General features: G+C 37.4%; 1 protein-coding gene across 1 annotated transcript in view; it reads right to left on the reverse strand.

The window, feature by feature from the left end:
* Window positions 1-27,988, reverse strand: part of RNF128 (ring finger protein 128) — a 70,499-nt gene that overhangs the window by 22,010 nt on the left and 20,501 nt on the right. The window contains exon 2 of the mRNA XM_016206385.2: window positions 7,583-7,830. Coding sequence (XP_016061871.2) covers window positions 7,583-7,830 — 248 coding nt within the window. The remainder of the gene's footprint in view (window positions 1-7,582; window positions 7,831-27,988) is intronic.

Raw genomic sequence — 27,988 nt, forward strand, 5'->3', positions numbered from 1 at the left:
TTTAAATCCTCACTGAAGGATATTTTTTCCATTGCTTTTCAGAGAGAGTGGGAGGGAAACAGAGAGAAACATCATCATGGAAGAAAAACATTGATTCACTGCCTCCTGCACGCACCCCAACTGGGGCTGGGGATAGAGCCTGCAACCGAGGTACATGCCCTTGGCCAGAATCAAATCTGAGACTCTTCAGTCCACAGGCTGACGCTCTAATCACTGAGCCAAACCAGGTAGGGCAGGTCAAGGTCTTTTAAATAACACAATAGTCATAGTTATTTGGGCTTTTACAGTTAGAACAGCATTTATACATGAGGTATAGGAAGAACAAGATAAGCATATGTAATTCTTTAGAAGCCAACAAAGGATAAAAATTCTTCCAGTCTATAAGACCATTTCACCTAGCACCCATTTTTGATAAAAACTCTCAGCAAAGTGGGAAGAGAGGGAACATATCTCAACATAATAAAGTCCATATATGACAGACCTACAGCCAACATCATACTCAATGGGCAAAAACTAAAACCATTTCCCTTAAAACCAAGAACAAGACAGGGTTGTCCGCTTTCACTATTCTTATTCAACATAGTACTGGAAGTCCTTGCCACAGCCATCAGAGAGGAAGAAAACATAAAAGGTATACAAATTGGAAAGGAAGAAGTAAAACTCTCATTATTTGCAGATGACATGATACTGTACATAGAAAACCCTAAAGACTCTACCAAAGTACTACTAGATTTTATAAATGAATTTGGCAAGATAGCTGGATACAAAATTAACATCCAAAAATCGACAGCATTTTTATACACCAACAATGAACTCTCAGAAAGAGAATCTAAAAAAGCAATACCATTTACCATTGCAACTAAAAAAATAAGATACCTAGGAATAAACTTAACGAAGGATCTAAAAGACCTGTACTCGGAAAACTACAGGACACCGAAAGAAGAAACAGAGGAAGATATAAACAAGTGGAAGAATATACCGTGTTCATGGGTTGAAAGAATTAATATGATTAAAATGTCCGTACTACCCAAAGCAATGTATAGATTCAATGCAATTCCTATTAAAATACCAACAGCACATTTCACACAGCTAGAACAAATATTCCAAAAATTTCTGTGGAACCAAAAAAGACCCCGAATAGCCATAGCCATCTTGAGAAAGAAGAACAGAGTGGGAGGGATCACTATATCGGATATCAAACTATACTACAAAGCTATTATAATCAAAACAGCCTGGTATTGGTACAACAACAGACATATAGATCAGTGGAACAAAACAGAGACCTCAGAAATAGACCCACACCATTATGGTCAGTTAATATTTGACAAAGGAGGCAAGAGCATACACTGGAGTAGAGACAGTCTCTTCAGTGAATGGTGCTGGTAAAATTGGACAGGTACATGCAAAAAAATGAAACTAGACCACCAACTTACACCATACACAAAAATAAACTCAAAATGGATAAAAGACTTAAATGTAAGTCGCAAAACCATAAAAATCCTGGAAGAAAACAGGCAGTAAAGTCACAGACATCTCACATAGTGGAATTTTCACTGACACATCTCCTAGGGCAAGAGAAACTAAAGAAAAAATAAACAAATGAGACTACATCAAGCTAAAAAGTTTCTGCACAGCAAAAGAAAACAGCCTCAAAATACAAAGGAACCCCAGGGTATGAGAGAACATATTTGCTAAGCATGAATCTGATAAGGGGCTAATCTCCAAAGTGTACAAAGAACTAATACAACTCAACAAGAGGAAGACAGATAATCCAATTAAAAAATGGGCAAAGGACTTGAATAGATACTTCTCCAAAGAGGACATACAGATGGCCAAGAGACATATGAAAAAATGCTCAATGTCACTAATCATCAGAGAGATGTAGATTAAAACCACAATGAGGTACCACTTCACACCTGTCAGATTGGCTACCATCAAGAAATCAACAAATGACACGTGCTGGCAAGGATGTGGAAAAAGGGGAACCCTGGTCCACTGATGGTGGGAATTAAGACTGGTGCAGCCACTATGAAAAACAGTATGGAGGTTCCTCAAAAAATTAAAAATGGAACTGCCTTTTGACCCAATCATCCCACTTCTAGGAATATATCCTAAGAAACCTGAAACACTAATCAGAAAGGATACATGCACCCCTATGTTCATAGCAGCGGAATTTACAATAGTTAAGATCTGGAAACAGCCCAAGTGCGTATCAGTAGATGAATGGATAAAAAAGCTGTGGGACATTTACATCATGGAATACTATGCAGCTGTAAAGAAGAAGGATCTTGTACCCTTTGGTACAGTATGGATGGACCTGGAGGATATTATGCTAAGTGAAATAAGCCAGGCAGAGAAAGACAAACATCACATGATCTCACTCATATGTGGAATCTAAAGAACTTAATAAACTGATGGACAGAACAGATTCAATGACATGGAAGCATGGATCAGACTGATGAATCTCAGAGGGAAGGATGGGGGCAGGTGAGTGGAGGGGGAGAGATTAACCAAAGAACTTATATGTATATATGCATAACCCAAGGACATAGATAATGGTGTGGTAAAGGATGGGGGAGGGGTGTTGAGGCAGGGTGGAATGGGTCAATGGGGAGAAAAAGGGACATCTGTAATATTTTGAGCAACAATAAATAAATAAATAAATAAATAAATAAATAAATAAATAAATAAAATATATGTAAGAAAAAAAAGACCATTTCACATATATTTATACTTATGTACCAATTTAACATCTGTTTCCTCCTTATCTATGGCCACTTGAAATCTGTGATAAACTGTGCACAGATATTTAATATAGAAATGCACTAAATCTATTTTTTCTTCATGCCAATCTCCATTATTATCACAACCTGGGGAGGTTTTAATTTCCCAATAATTTCATTATCATATGATTTATTCATTTAAGGTAGTTGAAACTTACCAACAATGCTAGTATCACACCATATTACAATATGGTTATAATACAGTTTGGTTTGGTTACAAAATAAATCAAGGAGTATCACAGGTTGCTTACTAAACCTTCCCAGAAGAATTTTTCTTTACCCACATATCAGATATTATTTTGTACAAATGTTACCACCAGTGGCAATGTTTCCATCATTTCTAGGTTCCATGGTAGCTGAAGACAACATCAATCATATGCCTCAACTCATATTATGATATATTTATAAGTTCACATTGACTGTTGTGCAGCAATGCCGTCTCCACCTGGGGAATACACCCGTATCATTCAGCTTTATTCCTATTCTTAAATGCTAGTTCTATTTTGGTCCACCCTTTGGTCAAGATCAGTCAGAGATCAGCAATGTAATTTACAATTTCACCCAGAAAATTTCCGTAAATTTGGGCATCTGAATGTGTCTCAAAGATGCTCTAAGCTTCCATAGCTAAAAATAGAAAGCCATTACCCCAGGGCTACTTGTACCTCCATTTGCAGTAAAATAGTTAATAGACCCTGTTGGGTCAGAGTATATGCTCTTTCCCAGCCTTTTATATATATATATATATATATCTTTATTGATTTCAGAGGGAGGAAGGGAGAGGGAGAGAGAGAGATAGAAACATCAATGATGAGAGAGTCTTCACTGATCGTCTGCCTCCTGCACGCCCCCAACCAGGGATCAAGCCCGCAACCTGGGCATGTGCCCTGACCAGGAATCAAACTGCGATCTCCTACCCTAGGTTGATGCTCAACTGCTGAGCCACATCTGGCCGGGCTCTTCCCCAGTCTTGAGAGCTAGCATTCTCTAGCATTATGCATTGGTTCTGTATGATTGATTATATTATCAAGCTTTATCATCTGGATGGATTTTCATTCTATATTATCAAGCTTTTCCAAATGGATTCTCATTCTTTATCCTCCTCTTGGAAGATGATTTCTTCTAATCTGTTGTTATTTTAGAAAATAATTTATTTTCTTCTGAGAGTCACTCTTCATTAAAAGTTAATTCAGCTTGTTCCATTATACCTAGGCCAGCTTCTGTTTCACATAGAGCCCATTTTTGTTTCACTGGCCAATGTAAAATCGAATACATGCCTTGTTGCCATTGAGCATTAATTGCTTGAATATGGTTAGGATACATACACTGTACCTCTAAATGCTGTGTGTCCCATACCAGAGTCAATAAGTGGTTACTCCAAAATTCAGTTTAATCTGAGAATGCCATAAGGTTTTCCATAATCTTCCTTGTATGAGGTTTGGGTTGTTCCCAGTTGAAACACCATATAATGCCTAGTACGATATTTTCATTCACAACCCACTGATACTTTACATCTTGTTTAAAATCTTTCCATCCACTAAAAAAGGGATGATATGTGTTCTTACACATCATACTATGACATGTCAGGCATGTGGTCACTGTGTGCTGCCCATTATATTTGGGTATTTTGGTCATCAAAATTTATGGTTATACTGTACATTTATCAGTTTACCTGACATTAAACACTTTGCATCATAATGGTTCACTGGGAAGAAATTCCTGAATATTTAAATGAATTCCTAATATTCTAATGAAGGTAAGTTTCTGTAACTCAGTTTCATTACCATTTCTACCCATAAAATAGGGATAATACTGTTAAACATTTCGTGATAGTTATAGCCATCATATGTATCAAGCTATCTTTTTTTTTTATCCTCACCTGAGGATATGTTTATTGATTTTAGACAGAGAGGAAGGGGGGAGGGACGGAGGGGGAAGAGAGAGAGAGGGAGAGAGAGAGAGAAAAAGAGAGACAGAGATGTGAGAGAGAAAAACATCGATGAGAAGCAACTCATTACATGCCCTGGCTGGAGATTGAACCGGAAACCCAGGTATGTGCCCTGACCCGGAATTGAACTTGCAACCTTTTTGGTATATGGAATGATGTTCCAATGAACTGAGCCACCCTGCCAGGGCAAGCTCTCTACCTTTAAAAAATAAATAGGAAGTCAGGAAAATTAAATAACATGCAAATCACATTCTAGCACTCTCAAGAATTTATGAGCAAAAGGGATTATTAGTCACATATTTAATCCTTTAGTCACCAAGGGATAAATAGATATAGCCCACTACATAGTGAATGCAAAAGCCTTCTCTAAAAGGTGACTTTTAATGCTGTTTTTTATCATTTGTATAGAAGTTAATGCTCATAAAATATACTATAAACTAGGAAAATTACTTAAATGAACAATGAGACCAGAGTTAAATATCCAATGAAACTTGTGTAGCACCAGACAGTTCTTTATAAACTGTATTGCTTGCTGGCATGGTTTAATATCATTTTAACAAAGTTTTTATAACACTCAGAATACAGAAATATAGACTCCACCACAAACTTAAGGAAACCAAATACTCTTGTCTTTGAACTATAACCTTTGGGTAGTTACTCATACATGACACATATTTCTTTCCAACCTCAGAGATAAAAACAGCAAAATATACAAATGTCAAATATTAACAGAGTGTGAAACGATTGAATGGTCTGGCACAGGAATCTGAAACATCCTTTTGACTACAGCTAGTAACAAGCAGAACCTGCCACCAATATTATAGCTGCTTTTTTGAGGAGAAAGACAGAAGTTAATTTTAAACACCGAGATAATCATCACTCATTACCACATACTGGTGTCTAATCATTATGAAGGTTTTATAATAAGGTTTCAATTCTCATCTGATCTGAAATTCAATGAACTTGCTTGCCATAAGAAACCCTCACTGCTCTCCCACTCCCAAATAAATTGGGTTCATCTTTGCTTACTGGAGAAAAAATGCATGAAGTGGGCAGAATTTCACTGCTTTTGGAGGAATATCTCAGTTCACATAAAAATGTATTCTTGCTCCTACTATATGATCAGCCGAAAGTATTAAATCCTCACTGAGCATTCTGGAGACATAGTATACCACTCTATTACTATGGTGAAAATGCTTGAGAGAGGGAGGAGGTAAGAAATGATGGTGGCTTGGACCAGGGCGGAAGCAGTGGCATTGGTAAGAAGTAATCAGATTCTGGATATATAATGAAGGTAGAACCAACAGTATTTACTTATGGAGGTTATATGGGAAGTGAGAAAAAAAGAGGAAAAAGAACAACTCCAAGGTTTCTGGCCCAGTTCTTTTGAAAATGGAAGCAATAAAAGCATGTTTGTGCATCCACAGTAAAAGAAGCCAAGGCAGAGGATACAGGATATAGACACAGATACAGATAGATGGGTAGGTGTGCTAGGAGCATGCGGAAGTACTCTTTTGATTACTAAATTTTCTCAGTGGAATAAGATAAAAAATACAAGTGGAGAGTAAAGCTGGAGAAGGTGTTGGAAGTTTAAGGAGAATGGAACATGTATGATTAGTCACCTAGTAAAGCAGGAGAGGAAATGGCTAAGAAAACATAATATGATTGTTGGGAAGTATTAAGGGATCACTCTGAGTTTATGGTCAGTCTGGATATATGTCAATGTTTTCCTATTAGTTCAGCTATGTAAAGTACAGGTATAGCATAGGTGGGAAATAGGATTTAACCAGGGTTGGATTTTGACAGCAAGTATAACAAAGAGAGAGAAGGGCCAAGGGAACTGAAGACATATGCATGGGAGTGAACATGGAAGCTAAGCTGGGTAAGGAGAGAAGTGAGGATATCAGGGGAGTGACAGACAGTTTAAAGGTGGTGGGATCAATGCCACAGAACTATCAGTATTTCCATGTTCAATGATGCTTTAGTATTTTCCCTCTATTATTTATATTCTTTTAAAATATATATATATCTTTATTGATGTCAGAGAGAGGAAGGGAGAGAGGGAGAGAGGCAGAAACATCTATGATGAGAGAGTCACTGATGGGCTGCCTCCCGCATGCTCCCCACTGGGGATCAAGCCCACAACCCGGGCATGTGCCCCAACCAGGAATTGAAATTCGATCTCCTGGATCATAGGTTGATGCTCAACTGCTGAGCCACGCCCAGCCGGGCCATTATTTATATTCTTTGTACTTGTTAATATATCAGTTGTTAAAATATCATGGAAATTATGAATATGTGCCTCTGTCTGCAGCCTAGCACTATATTATATATTATGCACAACTAGATCTTTAAATTTGCTTTCTCATAGCATTCAGCCTAGTTTCTTTTCACATCCCTGGCCCTACATGCTTGAGCACATGCATACATGTAAAATAAGAATGGCTACCTTTGCGTGGTGACTATGGGGTTTGTTATATGGGGTTTTCATGAAGACTTTTTCCCTCTTTCTAATTTCTAAATTTTCTATACTGAGTATAAAATGCTTTTATAATTTAGAAAAAATATTTAAAAGAATATATATATTTATACCCATATATAATTAAAACCCTGGCTGTGCTCCATAATGAGGTGTTAGAAGATTTAATCAGGCAGGATTAAGGCCATAGATAATTTACAGAAAATAAAAGATTTGAGAGGATGAAAGCTGACATACTTTTTAAAACTACAAGGTTTCATAAAACATATGCATGGGTCATTATCTAGCAAGTGAAATGTATTAAAATGCATGACACTGAAACTGCAATTAAGACAGTAAAATATTTTTAAATTGGGAGAAAGGACCATTACTAACCTGCTTTCTGTTTTGAGCTCTTGCATTCCGCAATCTTCGAGCAGAATAAAAGATAAAATAGCCCACAGTTGCTGCCGTAATAATAAAAAAGGACACAGAAACAAGGAAAATTGAATAGTGATTCACCCAAGGACCATGCTTTTTCCCTACTTCGATGACCATTGTTACTTGTATGCCTTTTTGAATTGATTGTAGAATTTTTGTGCCTTTCAGATTGCCAATCATGATGGCAACAATGTCTCCTGCACCTGTAAAAGGAAAGGAATTTAGTTTTAGTTTGGTAAAGCATTTTTGGTATAAAAATCCAAGTGCTAAACTGATTTTAAATTATTACCAGTGAGACAAAGGAAGGATGCTCATTCATTCAATTAACATTTTGGGGCATCTACTATGCATATAAAAGTTATAGGGGATATAAACATGCCAAAGACTTGGTTACTGATCTTAAGGAACTCAGTTTAGTGAGGAAGCTGTGATATATAACAGATACCTTCCCTCTCCTCAGGTTAACATCTTATAATTCAAAAGTATTTAGTCTGTGGCCCAGTTAGTTCTTTTTTTTTTTTTTTTCCCCCATTATGAAAGTCAGTTCGCTCTTAAATGAAGGCTTTCTAGAAAACTAAGAGTCCTCTGTATGGTACAAAATAGGGCATATATCCTAGGGAACCTGAGATTGGGGAAAGAGAAATACTTATGCATTTTCCAATTTATAAGGTGATAGACTATCTTATGAGTTCATTACTAAAAAGTATAAGAATATATATATCCAGATTAGTAATTTGAGGCAAATAATGCTTACAAGTACAAATGTACAACACATTGACAGAAATGTATATTACTATTCAACACCAACTAAAATCAAGCCTGAAATTAAACTAAATTTATTACTTAGTATAATAGTCTAAGTCTTAGTCTTGTTGACCCTGAGAATGAAGGTACCTACTAAGAAGGACTCCTGGTGGCTGTCTGGGCTCAAATTTATACACAGAGCTTACCAACCATTGCTCAACAGGGGCCTCTCACTCAAAATGTGCTTCAGGCAGAAGCCTGAACTAAATAAACTCCCTGTGACCTGTTCTGAACTGCCTTCCTGCACTGTGTTCCTGACATCTGAGCCAACCCTTATAAAGGAGTTCCTGGAATCATATTTCAACCAATAGGACTGAGACTTTCCTCATCTAATTGAAGATGCACTGCTATATCCCTATCAGCATCTTCACCAACCAATCATAGTGGCTCCATTCCAATCAATAGGGACAGTGCTTTTTGGACCAATCAAACTGTGAGGATTTGGAGTCCTCATTTGCATGAAAACAGACCAATCAGGGACCCCGGTGGGGACTTCTCTCTATATAAGTAAGTTCCCCTCTGGCTCTTGGAGCTACTTTACCTTTCTACTGAAGACTGAATTTCCCTAGCTGGAGTTGTATAACCCAACCTGTTTTGCTGGAGAATAATGGAGTTACCCTGTCTTGGTGGGTCCAACCCAACCAAAGAAGAGCTGTCTAGCCAGGCTGGAGCGAAGCTATTTCACTGGAGAAGGAACAGCTGCAACACCCGGGCTGCCTCATGCCCTGGGCTATCTCACAGCCATGCTGTTCCACAGTTGAGCTGTAATAGTATTGCGCTGTCTCACAGCTGTGCTGTTCTCCAGTCAAGCTGTATCACGATTGTGCTGTTCCACACCCATGCAGTTCCATAACTGTGATTTATTTCAATTGAGCTGTTTTCACTGAATAAAGTCTCCCCCTTCACCACACCCCAAATTGAGGATTCCTGTTGGTATTGAATTGGTGCCAGTGACCATCAGTGTAAAGCCCTAATCTTTGTAACACCTCCCTCTCTACCACACCCCCTACTAATCTTTGTCCTCTCTACCCCCCAACTATATAAATCTTGTGAAAAATGTAAGGGACAAACATTATCTTTCCCAATGTTATGAGGATGTCAAATTACTCATGCAATTTCCATGCTTATCAAGGTTGATATCCCTTCTAGTTTATATGACCTGAGACAGATAATCTGAAGCAAAAGAATAGAGTTCTTTGAATGTTAAGAGATAGCCATCCAGAGAAACTCCCACTGATATTAGGTTAAGGTACTATCTTAGTTAATGATCAAACTCAAATCAGGAAAAACAAAGCCACACACGCAAGCACACCCACACACACACACCCACACACACACAATTGGAAAAGGCCCTTCGGACTAGAATTTAATTACAAAAGTACAATATGAAAACAGAATTCACAAAAGATGTTGGTGGACTGAGTGGGAGCTACACTGACACCCTTCTGGAACCAAATTGGAATTACAACTAAAATATAGAAAAAACAATACTGAATAATCAACTGCAACTGAAGAAGAGCTGGAGAGCACCTTCATAACCAAGGAGGAAAATTGGAGACCGCATAGAGACTGGTAGGAGGTATGGAGGCACAAGAGGGCTGGCCAGGCTCCCACAAGCAGCAGCTGAAGGTCTTGAGGGAGACCTCAGCTGTGGGGGTTTCCCACTGAGGACTCTGGGGCCTAAACCCCAGGCTTGGCTTCCCAGCCAAGAGCACCAGAGCTGGGAAAGGTGCCCACATAACATCTGGCTGTGAAAAGCATCAGGGTTTCTGTCTGCCAGAGAGAAATGGCTGGAAATGCAGGCACCCTCGTAAAGAGCCAATGCACAAAGTTTCGCGTGCAGCCGCTCACCTTGGGCTCTAGCAGAGGAAAGGCAGAGTGGACTGGAGCTGTGTGAGGAGAATCTAGGGTTGTGGGCTCTTGAAATAGAGCTCAGAGGGCACCCCTATGGATTCCTGTGCTGAGTCATTCCCCCAACCTGCAGAGGACATCTTTCATAGGCACACATTTATCTTCCAAGAAGCTTTTGCCTGAGGTGGAAGCAATTGCCCCACCCTGCTGGAAAACCTCTCCTCCTACCACATGGAATTTCTACAGCCTGAGGCTCATTAAGAGGCTGATAACAATCAGCCACCCCACCCTGTGGAGTTTCTACAGCCTGAGGCTCATTAAGAGAATCAGATTAATCAGCCTGCAGAGGTGGAACTCAGAGTGCTTTCAGTCTTTGCCTGATCTGCTTCTGGACCTGGGCCTTGGAAAAACAGACTGGGGTGTGCATCTTGGTTCTGTCCAAACACATTCAGCTCCAACAGAGGGCATCTCAAGCCATGGCTGGCTAATAGCTCCAAACAGGGTACTCAAAGCCAGTCAAAAGCAGCATCTCACATTGGCCTGCACCAGAGACCTTCCAAAAAGACTAAGAGTCCTATCAGGCCTACCTAATACATAGAAATAAACCCAAACAGGCAGCCAAAATGGGGAGACAAAAAACAAGCTACAAATGTAAGAATAAGAGAAGTGTACAGAAAAATAGCTAAATGAAATGGAGATAAGCAATCTATCAGTTACAGAGTTCAGAATACTGATTGTAAGGATGCTCAACAGCATGAAAAAAGATATGGAAACTATGAAAAATGACCAGTCAGAAATGAAGAATGACATAGCAGAAATAAAGAATACATTGAAAGGAATAAACAGCAGATTAAAGGAAGCTGAGGACTGGATCAGCGAATTAGAACACAGGGTAGAAAAAAATCACTCAATCAGAGATCCAAAAGACAAAACAGTTTAAAAAAAGTCTAAGGGAGCTGTGGGACAGCATGAAATGTAACAATATTTGCGTCATAGTACTAAGAAGAGGTCAAAAGTAAGCAAGGTTTAGAGAACCTGTTTGAAGAAATAATGGCAGAAAACTTCCCTAACCTGGGGAAGGAAAAAGACACAAGTTCAGGAAGCACAGAGAGTCCCAAGCAAGAATAGTACAAAGAGGCCCACACCCAGAGGCATTGTAATTAAACTGCCAAAAATTCAAGACAGAGAATATTAAAGGCAGCAAAAGAAAAGCAACCTGTTACTTACAAAGGAGCTCCAGCTGACTTCTCATCAGAAACTCTACAGGCCAGAAGAGAACGGCATGAAGTATTCAAGGTAATGCAAAACAAGGATCTCAAACCAAGGCAATTCTATCCAGCAAGGCTATCATTCAAAATAGATGGTGAAATAAAGAGCTTCCCAGACAAAAAAAGGCTAAAGGGGTTTATCATCACCAAACCAGCATTGCAGGAAATGTTAAAGGGACTGCTGTAATAATCAGAAGAAACAGAGAGAGAAACATAGGCATAAAGAATTAAAATGGCACTAAATAATGACCTATCAATAATAACCTTAAGGACTTTAAGGGAGAGATCAACAGCAATACAGTCATAGTCGGGGACTTTAACACCCCACTGACTTCACTGGATAGATCTTCCAGACATAAAGTCAACATAGAAACAGTGACTCTAAATGGCACACCAGATCAGATGGATTTAATTGATATTAAAGAACATTTCACCCCAAAGCTGCAGAATATACATTCCTCTCAAGTGCACATGGGTCATTCTCAAAGACAGACCACATGTTAGGACACAAAACCAGTCTCTACAAGTTCAAGAAGATTGAAATCAGATCAAGCATCTCAGATCACAATGACATGAAATTAGAAATCAACTACAGTAAAAACACTCAAAAACATTCAAACCCATGGAGGCTAAATAGCATATTATTAAACAATGAATGGGTTACCAATAAGATCAAGAAAGAAATCAAAAACTTCCTGGAAACAAATGAAAATGAACGCACAACAACCCAATATCTATGGGACATAGCGAAAGCAGTCCTGAGAGGGAAGTCCATAGCACTGCAGGCCTACCTTAAAAAGGAAGAACAATTTTTAGTAAACTATCTAACTCTACAACTTAAAAAATTAGAAAGCTCCCCTGTGAAGCTGTCCAGCCCAGGGCTTTTGTTTGTTAGGAGTTTTTTTTATTGCTGCTTTGATTTCATCAATTGTTATTAGCCTATTCAGGTTTTCTGATTCTTCCTGATTCAGTTTTATATGATCTCTCTCATATGTGGAATCTAATAAACAAAATAGACTGAGGAACTAAGTAGATCCAGACAGACAGAAGCATGGAACAGACTGATGAATCTCAGTGTGAAGGTGGGGGTGGGAGAGATTAATCAATGAGCTTATATGCATATATGCATAACCCATGGACACAGATAACAGTGTGGTGAAGGCCTGGGAGTGGGCGGATGCGGGGTGGAGGGGATCAATGGGGAAAAAAGGGGGGATATCTGTAATACTTTCAATAATAAAGATAAATTTATAAAAAGAAAACAGAATCCACACTTTCAATAATCAAATTAAGAGTACAAACCTTAAATGGCAATATATAGCAGAATTATTACCCTAGTAATCCTTTAAATTTATGATCCCCAGTGGCCAAAGTCTTCAAAAGATCAAGACCCTCTCTTTATTTGAAGTTAATAATTTAAAAATAATGTATTCATAAGGTATTATTACAAATTTTTAAAGTTCTAAGAGACATCATTTTAACATATGATAGCCATTTAGTTAAACCCTTTTATAACTTGACTGACTCATTTGCAATCATTCAGTTTGGCTGCCATTGACGACTTACTCTTCTCATTTACATGGGGAAAATCTCAAAAACAATGGGACGTAAAGGTGTCTGAAATGCCTTCTGTTGCATATTTTTCCTCTATTAGTGTTTGATTCAGTATCCTTCATGTGTCTAGAGAACTGGTTATTTTGCAAGAAGAGTGGCTCATTTTTATATTTACTGGGGGCTTCACATTTCTAGTTTTGGCACTAAAAACACAGATTTTGTCTTTTCTCTGTAAGACAGCTAAAGATTTCCTGTCATAAAGTTTTGATTAATTACATAATCTGTATAAACTTTGAAAGCATGGATAATTCTAAAAATCAGATTTGGGAATATATTGTCATTTTAAAGATTTCTTTTTAACACAGATTTGTCCTTCTAAACTTTTTATGACTGATAGAAATAAGTTTTCATTCTTTTAGAAGATATGAGGTGGGTGGCAGGGGTGGAAGCTCAGGAACATACTGGCCATTGTGGTCAGATGGAGATTTAAAAATGATAGTCAAGAAATACATTATTTATACATAATGAACAATGCTCTGCTTCAGTTGCTCCAATTCGTATTCATACATGCTATATATAGTCTAATTATCTATTAAATTAGCTTCCTAGTCATGTAAGAGACCTATTTCTAAGTATTATTATATATCTACTCTTCCCCACACCCCTGCAACTATTTAAAAATTGCTCCTCCTCCAGTGTTCTCCATAACAGTTAATGATCCCCCAAACTTCTGGTCACCTGGTTTAGGAACCTCAGAATCACGTTTGAATACTCACTGCTAATCTACCAAGTCATGTAGATGCTATTTCCTTGGCATTTCTCATTATGAGATACTTCTTTCCACTCCTGCTGCCTATATAATATGGGCCTTCTACTGTCAATTTGAAAAACTCAACCAAGCTTGGGTCCGAAGAATAAAACAAGCTTCAAGAGAGAGAGCTTGAGGGTTTCAGTACAAGTACCCTCTGACATTTATATTGGTTGCTCAGTGACATTTTTGTTTGCTTCCTGAATCCTGTCTATGTTCTGGATAATTGAGGTTGCCAGATAAGATTTATCTATAAACTAGATTCTGTTCTAAGTGCTTTACATGCATTAACATATTTCATCTTCACATCAACCCTATAAGGTAGGCATTGCTATTATCCCATTAAAAATAAGATTGATGAACTTGCCTGGAATAACACATGCTAGTAACTGCACAACTGGTATCTGCTCTTAACCACCATTCTACATCATTTCTCTGTCTTTTATTTTTATTTTGATTGATTTCAAAAAAGAGGAAGAGAGAGAGACAGAGAGAGAGAGAGAGAGAGAGAGAAACATCAATGATGAGAGTCATTGATTAGCTGCTTCCTGCACACCCCCCTGCTGGGGATCGAGCCCGAAACCCAGGCATGTGCCCTGACTGGGAATCAAACCTCAATCTCCTGGATCATAGGTTGATGCTCAATTGCTGAGCCACACCATCCGGGCAATTATTTCTCTAACTTTAATGAAATCTAAAGCTATTATTTGACTGTAAAAATGAAAATTGAATAGGTACATTGGGGGTAGGTGGTAAATGTTAACAACTGGTTCTTGGGGAGGGGTGGGGAAAGGAGGAATCCTTGGTTTATAGTGTTTCTCAATTTCTGTGGTGTAAATACTACCCCCATGGTCATGTGAATGTGGAGTTGGGAAAATATGGGTACAATTGGCTAAGCCAGATGACTCTAGAATACCACTAGATGTTACAGAGTCAAAATTTAAATACAAGGCCCTGGTGAGGTTACTCAGTTGGTTAAAGCGTAGTCCCGATATGCCAAGGTTGAGGGTTTGATCCCTGGTCAGGGCACATACAAGAATCAACCAATGAATGCATAAATAAGTAGAACAACAAATCGATCTCTCTCTCCCCTCTCTTAAATCAATCAATAAAAAAATGTTAAAAGTTAAATACAAATAGTATAAAATTCAAAACTTATAACAAAGTTACTTTGCTTATTCATTTCATTTAATCATACCTACTTTGAAAAACCAAAGTTCATATACAACCCCAAGTTAAATTTGTTTTTCTAGTTGCTACTCTTTTGAAAACCATAAAATATGTACCATGAAATTCCAAAGAAGAGCAATCAGACTTATTTTTGAGGAACAGGAAAAGAAATCTTTTCTGATTGGGGTGTGTGTGTGTGTTTTTAAAGCAGGCTTTGATGAGCCTTTTTCTCCCTAAAACTTTCTCCGTCCTTAAAATATTGGAGTCTCAAGGGGCTATTACTATGCTTCAGCTAATTCTAAACCTCTCACATTAAAATTAGTGACTTTGTAATCGATCTTTTTAAAGCATCACAAGACATATTCTGTATGTAAAGTTAGTCATTTATTATAAGCACCAATTATGTGGTCTTATTCAGAACTTACTCTGAATGTTTAATCTCTCTAATATCTGGTGTGTTGAGGAATAGAAAGTAAAAGAAAACACACACACAAGGACAGAAGCTTTTCTTATCTTAAATGAGATTTAGAAAATATGAATGGCATGTTTTCAAAGGGATGAGCAAAATATAATTTTGTGTCTATTTGGGGAGGATATAATACTAATATTCCCTTCCGAGAGAACCTCAAAGCACTTCTTCAACTGTTTATGAGAATTGATCTTCTTTGAAGGTAGGAGTTTTGATGCTCAAAAAAACAAGTGCAATTAACAGATAACCAACCTGTATCATTGACTATATGTTCTTTATGCTGCAGAATTTGGCTTATCAATTTATTTACTTATAGTAGTACAACAACATATTAAATGAAAACAGATTACAATCTTTAAAATTATTGATATTTCTTCAAAACATCCTTACAGTTCATCTTTAAGACCAATGTTGATATATCAATACACAGACTCTTGCACAAGTTGCCAAGTTTTCCACTTTTTTATCCAAAATTTCACTATACCAACTATCTCCTTTGGAAAGTGCCAGGCTTAAGAAACAAAATATGGTTTGCACAGATCAACTGATTAAAACATAGTGCTAATAAAATCAAGGTTATAGTTCAATTATCCTTCTTGTAGTACCAATTATACAAAAGACAGTAAATCTAATTTCATTCATTAAGGGTGTTTTTTATTGTATCTATACACATGCCAGACACTGTGCTAGGCCTTGGAGCTACAAAAAGGAATAAAATATAGTCTCTTCCCTCTAGGCATTTGCAAATGTCTCCTATATATGAGCCATTCACTACTAGGAAGAATGTGAACTAAGCCAGTGAAACAATTTGTGTACATTTATTATCACCTCCATAAGTAGAAAATATAATTTCCAGAGAAGTGAAGGTGGCAGCACTCTCACAAGAAGCAGAGGGCCCTTGCTCCAAGCGACGGAATGGATTTACACCTAAAATACTGCATAACCAGCTTAGAAAAACCAGACAAATATACCTGAGTGGATATATTTCAAGTAAGGAGCACTGAAGAAACATCAGAGTCCAGTAAGGGGGGGGCACAGAAAGGGGGAGCCCCCCCTAAGCCAGTGCTCGGGTTCAAGGCCCAAGGGTTAGAGGCTGCAAAGCACCCTCCCCTTGAAAGTGTGGACTGGCATCCAAAAGCTGGGATCTCAAATCCAGAGTGGAGGAGAAGGGAAGGATAGCCTGTGCAAGGTGAGCAGAGGGAGCCAGAGCAACAGTGTGCCTGCTAGAAGGGGGCTGTGCCTTCCCAGTGAAACAAAGTGCCTAATGGCAGCAGCAAGGACAGGAGAAATTCATCCCAGGTACTGACAGCAGGAAAGGCTGCTCCACAGTGTGTGGCTTCCGAATAGAAAGGGGCAAAGGGTACCTACAGGAACCCTCTGCTTTCCTGTAAGGTATTGTGTAGAACCCCAGAAAGCATTTAAACTGTGTGGTGCGGGGAAGGGGAAGAGAGCCCTCCCGCTGCCAGAGAGGGACTTGAGCCACAAGTGGGGAGGATCAGGTCTCCAGCCTTGGGAGCTGCTGGTGGTGTGAATTGGAGATTTCTGACCTGCTCAGAGGGGAGCCAGGATAGTGCCAAAGGAGCTGTCTCAGCTTTTCTGAAATCAGCTGTGCAGGGGACTTGCATGGGGCTGACTTTGTAACCCCTCCCACTTGGATCCAAGGCACAAGGGAACAAGATCCTCACAAAGCAGGTTCTCTACCTATTTGTTGCTGTGTGCATTTTTGAATGCTGAACAGGCGTCCACCTTCCTGGCTTGCACTGGGGAGACAGACCAGCAAAAGCTGGAATTTGTGCCTGCATTGTGGAGAGTTTGAACTGAGCACCCTGTGATATCAGCCAACCAGATCTGAGAAAGGAGGGGTGAAGCACACCTATCTCTCCCGGAGGCTAAGAGCACCACCCCCAACAGGAAACAGGTTGGTTCAGCTCACTGAAGCCCCAGATATCCCCCATAGGGCACAGTTATGAGGGGGAAGGGAGCACAGCTCACAGGACCACAAGACAAGAGTAAGACTCTCAGGGACTATTGTTTGGGACCTAGAGGAAAAGCTTAAAACCACTTCTGGGGGTTGGGCAGGCAACATACTCACAGGAGTCTTTTTTAATCAAACCTACTGAGCCCAGAGCACTGAAACTGCCCATACAGAAAAGGCAACAGACTGAATTCAATCTGAACCTGCAGCAGGCCATTCTATGGGAACTAGAATTGGAGGACTTGGTAGAAACAGAGGAGTCGGCTTTGAAACAGACTAACTTCCCCACAGTGAGTGCCTGAGAGAAAAACCTCTAAGTAAGGGGAGCAATATCCCAAGCTACACTAGCTGGCCTGCACCCTAGACTGTCTTCAGAAGACTCTGGAGAAAGACCAGGCAACCATAAGGGAGAGGTGAAATAGCTGACAGGAGAAGGTGGTCCACAGAGAGCCTCAGGCCAACCAGATACATAAGAACAGAGCCAAACCTATAAAGCTCCTGACATTGGTTGACATACAAGTACCTCCCAGGAGACCTGAAATCAATATATAAAACAGAGAGCCTCAGACAACATAAGTGGGTGGCCCAGACGAAATTCACCTGGATAACTTTTTAAATTATTTTAAGAGGAATTTTTTTTAATTGATTTTAATTTTTTAATTAATTTTTTTAGGATTTGTTTATCTTAGTTTGCTTGTTTTTTGTCTTGTTTTGTTTTGCTTTTTGTTCTTTTATCAAGGTTTTCTTGATATTGTCTGCTTTATTACTGGGATATTATCATAATCAGTAAGTTTATTGCTTTAATCTATTGTTCCTCCATATTCCTTATTGAGCTCCTTCCCTGCCCTTGTTTTACCTCTCTCTCTTCTTGGTACATTGGTATAACTTTATTTTTTTGTTCCTTTCTCTCTCTCTTTTAGTCTGTCTTCTTGTCTTTTTCTTTGTTTGTGTTTGTTCTTTCCATTTTCAACAATTTTCCTATTTCTACTCTCTACCCTTATTTTTTTTTGTTCACCCTTCTTTCAGAATCTTTTCTCTACCCCTTTTATCTCCCAGTAACTTCTTTATTTTTTAATTTTAATTTTATTTTATTTTTACTAATAGCAATAATATCCTTTTCTCTTTTTATTTCTTTAGGATTTGTGTTCTCGCTTTGCCCTCCCAATTCTACTTTCTCTTGGGTTGTTTTCATTGTGATTGTCAGGATATTTTGTAAGTTACTGTTTGTTTCTTGGAAGTTTGATTGTGTTTTGTTTTGCTCTATCAGCACCTGTACAAAAGCTCACATGACGTGATTGTGGCTGAGCCTCACAGTTAGTGAACCTTAGAGGAGGGTCCTCTCATGAAGGGGTCAACAACAATCTACACCCAATCACAAAAGGAGAGCACAAAGAACCCACAAAAGGGACACCCACAAAGGGGACACGCCTAGAGCATATAGCTCAGAAAAATAAGGAAAACGAACCTCTGGACCACACTGGACATACACCAAAAAATCCCACCCCACAAGACTAGGATACAGCAAAGAAATCTAATATAAAGATACTAACACTAAGAATCACTACAATGGGGAGACAAAGAAACAAACCCCAAACTAAAGAGAAGGAAAAATCACCAGAAAAGGATGATGATAAGATGGAGTTAAGTGATCAGAAATAGAGTTCAGAGTGATGGTTATAAAGATGCTCAAGGAAACTAATGAGAACCACAAGGCACATAATGGGAAGGTCCAGGAACTTAGTGAAAGTTTACCACCACGAAAAAAGATATAGATATGATGAATAAGAACCAGGAAGAAATGAAGAATACTATATCTGATATCAAGAATATGCCAGAAGGAATTGAAAGCAGGCTCAATGAAGTAGAATATAGATTAAGTGAATTAGAAGATAAAGTAGGAAAAAACGATCAACCAGAGCAGCAAAAAGAAAAAACACTTTAGAAGCATGAGGATAGTTTAAGGGAACTTTGAGACAACATGAAGCAAAACAACATTCACATCACAGGGGTATCAGACAGGGAGAAAAGTGAGCAAGGGACAGAGAACTTGGTGGAAGAAATAATGACAGAAAACTTCCCTAACCTGGTGAAGGAGAAAGCCACACAAGTTCAGGAAGCACAGAGGGTTCCAAAAAAGAGGAACCCAAAGAGACCCACTCCAAGACACATCAAAATTAAAATGGCAAATGTTAAGGACAAAGAGAATATTAAGGGCTGCAAGAAAGAGACAAGCAGTGACCTACAAGGGAACCCTCATAAGGCTGACAGCAGATTCCTCAAGAGAAACACTTCAGGCCAGAAGGGAGTGGCATGAAGTTCTTAAAATAATGAAAAGCAAGAACCTGCAACAAAGACTGCTTTATCCAGCAAGGCTATCATTTAAAATTGAAGATGAAATAAAGAGCTTCCCAGACAAAAGAAAGCTCAAGGAGTTCAGTACCACCAAACCAGCATTGCAAGAAATGCTAAAAGGACTGCTTTAAGAGGAAGGAATATTGAGAGAAAGGTACATCAGCATAAAGGGAAAAATGGCATTAAATATGTATCAATAATAACCTTAAATTTAAATGGATTAAATGCCCCAATCAAAAGACATAGAGTAGCTGAATGGATAAGAAAACAGGACCCAAATATATGAGGTCTACAAGAGACTCATCTGAGAGTAAAAGATACACGCAGGGTGAAAGTGAAGGGATGGAAAAAAATATTCCATGCAAATGGAAATGAACAAACAAAAAAGCTGGAGTAGCAATACTTATTTCTGACAAAACAGACTTTAAAATAAAGACCATAACAAGAGACAAAGAATGTCACTACATAATACTCAAGGGATCAGTCCAACAGGAAGAAATAACCCTTATAAATATATATGGAGCCAATATAGGAGCACTTAAATAAATAAAAAAATTTCTTGGTGGAATTTAAGGGGGAGATTGACAGCAACACAATCATAGTGGGGGGCCTTAACATCCCACTGTCGTCACTGGACAGATCATCAAGACAAAAAATCAACAGGGAAACGTAGACCTTAAATGACACACTACATCTAATAGATTTAATTGACATTTACAGAACATTTCATCCCAAAGCAGCAGAATCACATTCTTCTCAAGTACACATGGAACATTCTCAAAAATAGACCACATGTTAGGGAACAAAACAAGTCTCTAAAAATTCAAGAAGACTGAAATCATATCAAGCATCTTCTCAGATCACAATGGCATGAAACTAGAAATCAACCACTATAAAAAAAACTCAAAAATATTCAGACACATGGAGGCTAAATAGCATGTTATTAAACATTGAATGGATTTCCAATGAGATCAAGGAAGAAAGAAAAAAAACTTCCTGGAAAAAAAGAAAATAAGCAGACAACAACCCAAAATCTATGGAACACAGCAAAAGAAGTCCTGAGAGGAAAGTTCACAGCATTATACTCATACCCCAAGAAACAAGCTAAAGCTCTACTAAACCTAACACAACAACTAAAAGTATTAGAAAAATAACAGCAAGAAAAGCCCTGAGGAAGAAGAAGTAAGGAAATAATAAAGATCAGAGGAGAAATTAATGACATAGAGGCTAAAAAAAAAAAAAAAGAAAAAAGAAAAAAAAATCAATGAAACCAAGAGCTGGTTCTTTGAAAAGATAAATAAGATTGAGGTAACTTTATCCAGACTCACCAGGAAACAAAGAAGGAGGACCCAAATAAATAAAATCAGAGATGAAAGAGGAGATATAACTAACACAACAGAAATACAAGGGATTGTAAGAAAATACTATGAGCAACTATATGCCAACAAACTGGACAACCTGGGTGAAATGGACAAATTCCTAGAAGCATACAATGTTCCAAAGGTGAATCAGGAAGAATCAGAAAACCTGAATAGGCGGATAATAACTAATGAAATTGAAGCAGTAATAAAAAAAACTCCCAGCAAACAAAAGTCCTGGACGAGATGGATTTACAGGAAAGTTTTCATAAATATTCAAAGAATTAACACCTATCCTCCTCAAACTATTCTGGAAAATTCAAGAGGCGGGAAACCTCCCAAGCTCTTTTTATGAGGCCAGTATCATCCTAATCCCAAAACCAGATACAGACACTACAAGGAAAAAAAATTACAGGCCAATATCCCTGATGAACACAGATGTAAAAGTCCTCAACCAAATACTAGCAAACCAGATCCAGCAATACATCAAAAAGATCATACATCACAACCAAGTGGGATTTATTCTGGGAATGCAAAGCTGTATAATATTCGCAAATCAATAAATGTGATACATCACATAAACAAAATGAGGATAAAAACCACACGATCATGTCAATAGATACAGAAAAAGCATTCAACAAAATCCAGCACCCATTTTTTATGAAAACTCTCAGCAAAGTTGGAATAGAAAGAATATACCTCAACATTATAAAGGCCATATACGACAAACCTACAGCTAACAACATACTCAATGGTCAAAAACTAAAACCATTTCCCTTAGAAACAGGAACAAGACAGGGGTGTCCACTTTCACCACTCTAACACCACCCTAACAATATTTGCATCATAGGACTACAAGAAGAGGTCGAAAATAAGCAAGGGTTAGAGAAGCTGTTTGAAGAAATAATGGCAGAAAAGTTCCCTAACTTGGTGAAGGAAAAAGACACAAGTTCAGGAGGCACAGAGAGTCCCAAGCAAGAATAATACAAAGAGGCCCACACCCAGAGGCATCGTAATTAAAATGCCAAAAATTCAAGACAGAGAATAGTAAAGGCAGCAAGAGAAAAGCAACCTGTTACTTACAAAGGAGCTCCCATGAGGCTGTCAGCTGACTTCTCATCAGAAACTCTACAGGCCAGAAGAGAATGGCATAAGGTATTCAAGATAATGCAAAACAAGGATCTCAAACCAAGTCAATTCTATCCAGCAAAGCTATCATTAAAAATAAACAGCAATACAGTCATGTTCGGGTACTTTAATACCCCACTGACTTCACTGGATAGATCTTCCAGACAAAAAATCAACATAGAAACAGTGACTCTAATTGGCACACTAGATCAGATGGATTTAATTGATATTAAAGAACATTTCACCCCAAAGCTGCAGAATATACATTCCTCTCAAGTGCACATGGGTCATTCTCAAAGACAGACCACATGTTAGGACACAAAACCAGTCTCTACAAGTTCAAGAAGATTGAAATCAGATCAAGCATCTCAGATCACAATGACATGAAATTGGAAATCAACTACAGTAAAAACACTCAAAAACATTCAAACCCATGGAGGCTAAATAGCATATTATTAAACAATGAACGGGTTATCAATAAGATCAAGAAAGAAATAAAAAACTTCCTGGAAACAAATGAAAATGAACACACAACAACCCAATATCTATGGGACATAGCGAAAGCAGTCCTGAGAGGGAAGTCCATAGCACTGCAGGCCTACCTTAAAAAGCAAGAACAATTTTTAGTAAACTATCTAACTCTACAGCTTAAAGAATTAGAAAGCTCCCCTGTGAAGGCGTCTGGACCAGGGCTTTTGTTTGTTAGGAGTTTTTTTTTATTGCTGCTTTGATTTCATCAGTTGTTATTAGCCTATTCAGGTTTTCTGATTCTTCCTAATTCAGTTTTACATGATCTCACTCATATGTGGAATCTAATAAACAAAATAGACTGAGGAACTAAATAGATCCAGAGACATAGAAGTATGGAACATACTGATGAATCTCAGTGGGAAGGTGGGAGTGGGGGAATGGGTGGGGAGAGATTAATCAACGAACTTATATGCATATATGCATAACCCGTGGATACAGACAATAGTGTGGTAAAGGCCTGGGGGTGGGAGGATGCAGGGTGGAGGGGTCAATAGGGAAAAAAGGGAGGATATCTGTAATATTTTTAACAATAAAGATAAATTTAAATAATAATAATAATAAAAATCACTAATAACACGATGTGGCTCAAGTTTTTCACATTTTCATTCTGCTATCTAAAGTACTATGGGAGAAGTGACTTATTAGGAATAAGTAACAATTAAGCAGCAGAAGAAATACAGACTCCAATTTCAAATGTTCAACAATGAATAAAAGTTTTGGCATGTGCCTATCTAGGGAACAAATGTAATAAAATACGGTTTAGCAATTCTTACTACTGTTAGTGAATATCATTCAATTAAAAGGTTAATATAAATAAAAAGTGTCTCTTTTCAGCCCTACTGGTAAAAAACACTTTCTAGTTTATTATTCATAATATATAGAAGTTTGATCTTGGATCTTACTGGTGGCCAACCCGTTTCACGTCTTTCAAAAAGCTAATGATATAACTGAAATAAGTCAGTCAGAGAAAGGCAAACATAATATGATTTCACTTATATGTGGAATTTAAAGAAAAAGTAAATGAACAAACAAAATAGAAACAGACTCATAGATACAGAGAACAGACTGATGGCTGCCATAAGGGGTGGGGCTGGGGACTGGGTGAAAAAGGTGAAGGGATTAAGAAGTACAAATTGCTAAATTACAAAATAGTGACCAGAATGTAAAGCACAGCATAAGGAATACAGTTGATAATATTGTAATAACTATGTATGGTGCCAGGTGGCTACTGGAAATATTGGGGGAATATTTTGTAAAGTATATGGTTGTCTAACCAGTATGCTGTACACTTGCAACTAACACAAAATAATGAATGCAAACAGTCATTGAAAAATAAAAATTAAAAAGTTAATGACATTATGGTTTTGGTTTAATCTTTATTTTGGTTTAATCTTAATTATTTATTTGTGAACACAGACAAATTCATTGAACAAATATTTATCAAGTGCGAACTATGTAGTAAGTTTTATGCTTCTGGACTTTCCTTCCACATTAAAATATTAACATGTTAAAATGTAAAATAAATTCTAAAACATTTTACAATATATTAAATATTCTAAGCATAATGATGGCATACATAGAGTATATTGTTATTCAAATACAAAATACAAGGAGGCGAGGAAAGCTGTTCAGTATCTCTTTCAACCAGTATTCCACTTTTAATATTAGAAAAGAGTATTCACAATGAGTGACTTACTAGTAAGGGCAAATGAAGGCCAAAGTAGCTCTTTTAAAACTAAGCTCACATTCAATAGTACCTAACATCCTCATAAATCAATGGTGTCAGCATTTCTGAATTCACTAGTATCTAGAATGAACAAGATCAAAGCGTAAAGAATTCCAACATAATTCTCTAACAAACATTTCCTCCATTAGAAAATCTAAAATCAATTCAAGTGGATTTCTGAATATTCATTTTGTCCACAATAGCTTTCAAAGGGTACGTATTCCCCCCTATAGCACAAACTCTTTGGGCAACTAGGGAAGGTCAATGTATTTCAATGAGGGATATGGAAGCTTATCAAACCACGCATTCTTAAATGGCATTTTTAAAAACCAATAAAAGCAGTTCTCTAAGCCAGACTAGCCTCTCTTCAAATTCCTGTTTTCTGACAACTTTTTTTTTGGCCCCCTTTTGATTATTGCCAGCCAAAGATGAACCAAATTTAGGTTTCTTAAACTGACTAATTCATAACAGCTTTCGATTAAAAAAAAAAAAAAAAGTTCTAAATTGCCCCCCAACAAATAAATATATAAATGATTTCTCAAAAGTGTCTGTGGTTTACTGGAGACCAAACAAATGAGTACTGCACAACCTTTTAATATGTCATTATGCTCTTAACCAGCCTTTAGTTAATTTCTAGTCTATTCAGGATAGGAAATAGGCATTAATATAGGTTAGCTGTTGGTTAAAGCAATGCTTCTTAATATTCTGTATAGTTATATATCATCATTTGGAGGAGGGTTGGTGACAGTGAAGACGACCAATATCACATATTATTATTATCATTCTTTTAAACCAACATATGAAACAAAGGCACACAGTCACATGTAATACAGCAAGTTGCCTCTATTTCTTCCCTGTACCCACAAATACTTCTGCTGTAGGTTTTGAAGGCAACCCAGTTGTCTCTCATAACATTGGAGAATTGGTTCCAGGACCCCCACAGATATCAAAATCCATGGATACTCAAGTTCCTTATGTCAAATGGCATAGTATTTGCATATAACCTATGCAAATCCTCCCAAATACTTTAAATCATCTCTAGATTACCTATAATACCTAATACAATATAAATGCTATGTAAATAGCTGTTATACTGTATTATTCAGGGAATAATTATTCAAGAAAAAAGTCTGTACCTGTTCAGTACAAATGCAGCCATTGTAGGCCTAACTTCATAGTACATTTCAGCAACAATGTAACATTTTCACCCCAAATATTTTTGACCCATGTTTAGTTAAATCCTCAGATAAGGGGATGAGAAAATCACAACGATGGTCAACTGTACTCTATTAGGAAACGGGTTACAGATGGGATATGTATAGTACAGGAAAAAATCTCTGGTGGATGGAGTCTTCAGGAAATAGTATATTAAAGACACTAGGGAATTAGAAGTAATGCTGTCCAAAAGGTCACAGATGCATATTTTTTGGATGACAGGTCATACTCATAGGTAAACAATTCTTAGAATTATTATTAAAACACAGTTAGTTCTGCCCGGACTATTACAATTTCCAGTAGTGATATGTTTAGCATATTATTAAGAACCCAATGGCTAGATCAGCATTTCTTCAAGTTTTTGGTCTCAGGACCACTTTATACTCTTTAAAGTCACTAAGTACACCAAAAAAAATTTTGTTTATTGAATCTATTGGGGTGATATTAATAAAATCATACAGGTTTCAGATGTACAATTCTATAATACATCATCTCTATATTGTATTGTGTGTTTACCACCCCAAGTCAAGTCTCTTTCCATTACCATTTATTCCCCCTTTACCCTCTTCAATCTCCCCTCATCCCCCTTTCCCTTGGGTAATCACCATACTGTTGTCTGTGTGTATGAGAGGTTTTTTTTTTCTTAATCCCTTCACCCTTTCACCCAGTCCCCCAAACTCTTCCCTCTGAGAGCTGTCAATCTGTTCTCTATCTATGAGTCTGTTTCTGTTTTGTTTGCTAGTTTATTTTGTTCATTAGATTCCACATATGAGTTAAATCATATGGTATTGGTCTTTCTCTGACTGGCTTATTTCACTTAGCAAAATACTCTCCAGGTCCTTCCATGCTGCTGCATATATAGATTATTTCTATTTGTATTTACAATATTATAAATTAACACTGAGGAATTTTTAAATGATTCAGTTATTCATTAAAAATAACAGTAAACATACATATTATTATAATTAACATATTTTAAATTAAAAGTAACTATATTTTCCTGCAAATGTAATAAAGAGTGGCATAGTCATTTGTGCAAAGGTCTTTAATGGCAGACTTAATAGAAGACAGCTGAATGTTCATATCTGTTTCTCCATCAGATCTACTGGGATCTGTTTTTTTCAAATGAAATATATGAAGGAAATCTGTACTCACACAGATATGTGATTAGAAAAAAGAAGAGTGCTTTAATAGCATTTTCAAATAATTGTAGATATTCTTAGATACTACACTAAAACTCAGCAATTGGTAGTTTCTTAAATGTTATGTATAAGGTAGAATTTGAAACCATACCAATGAACTCTGTACTTCCTTATATGAAAAATCCATTGATTTATCTTGTGTAATTAATGGGTCCTTTATCTATACATGGCTTTGTAATATCTGGCGTTGGTCATTGGAAAGCACTGGTTTATTGAGTTATTCAGATCTCACAAATGGTGACTTATTTCAAGATATACAATGCCAAAAAAATCATGGTTGTTTTTTGATATTGTATCACCATCAATAGCATCAGAAAAGTTTTATTAGGAAGTTGTCAAGCTCACGTGGTAGATAAGGTTTCTAAAGTTCTAATTTTTGCTATTACACTTAAATTTTATTATCAGCAACAAATGCTGTCACTTGTTTTCCTTGACATGACAGACTTAGTTCACTTTGATCTAAAGGTCTTCCAGACACCCAAGTCTGGATAACCACTGTTTGTCAGTAGTTCTTTCAAGTTAAAAAGGAGTTGTTTGAAGGAAGTGGCTAGTTCAGCTCACAACTGTCATACAAGTGCTTCTCCTTCAGCTAACCATCACATTTGGGCCTGCTGCAGAAGTGTTTTATGCCTACTTCCCATTTCATCACACACAACATACAAAAAAATTTGTGCATGACAGATAGGATAAATAATAGGATAATAAAATTAATTATTCTTACTGATTCATCAATGACATTCTTAAATAAAACTGACATTTTCTTTTTATTGTAAGTGAATGGAGGTATAGTACACAATACAGTTTGGTGCTCTGTCTTAATTTGTGCTAAGGGGCCAGTAGTTTTTGCTGACCACTGCTTTTACGTCCTCCATGTAAATGTCAACACAGTGAATATGGAAAATAATGTCTACATATTATTATGAAAACAGTTTTGATCTCATGGACCCCTG

This window comes from Miniopterus natalensis, chromosome X (genome assembly GCF_054644295.1).
Source record: "Miniopterus natalensis isolate mMinNat1 chromosome X, mMinNat1.hap1, whole genome shotgun sequence".
NCBI lineage: Eukaryota > Metazoa > Chordata > Mammalia > Chiroptera > Miniopteridae > Miniopterus > Miniopterus natalensis.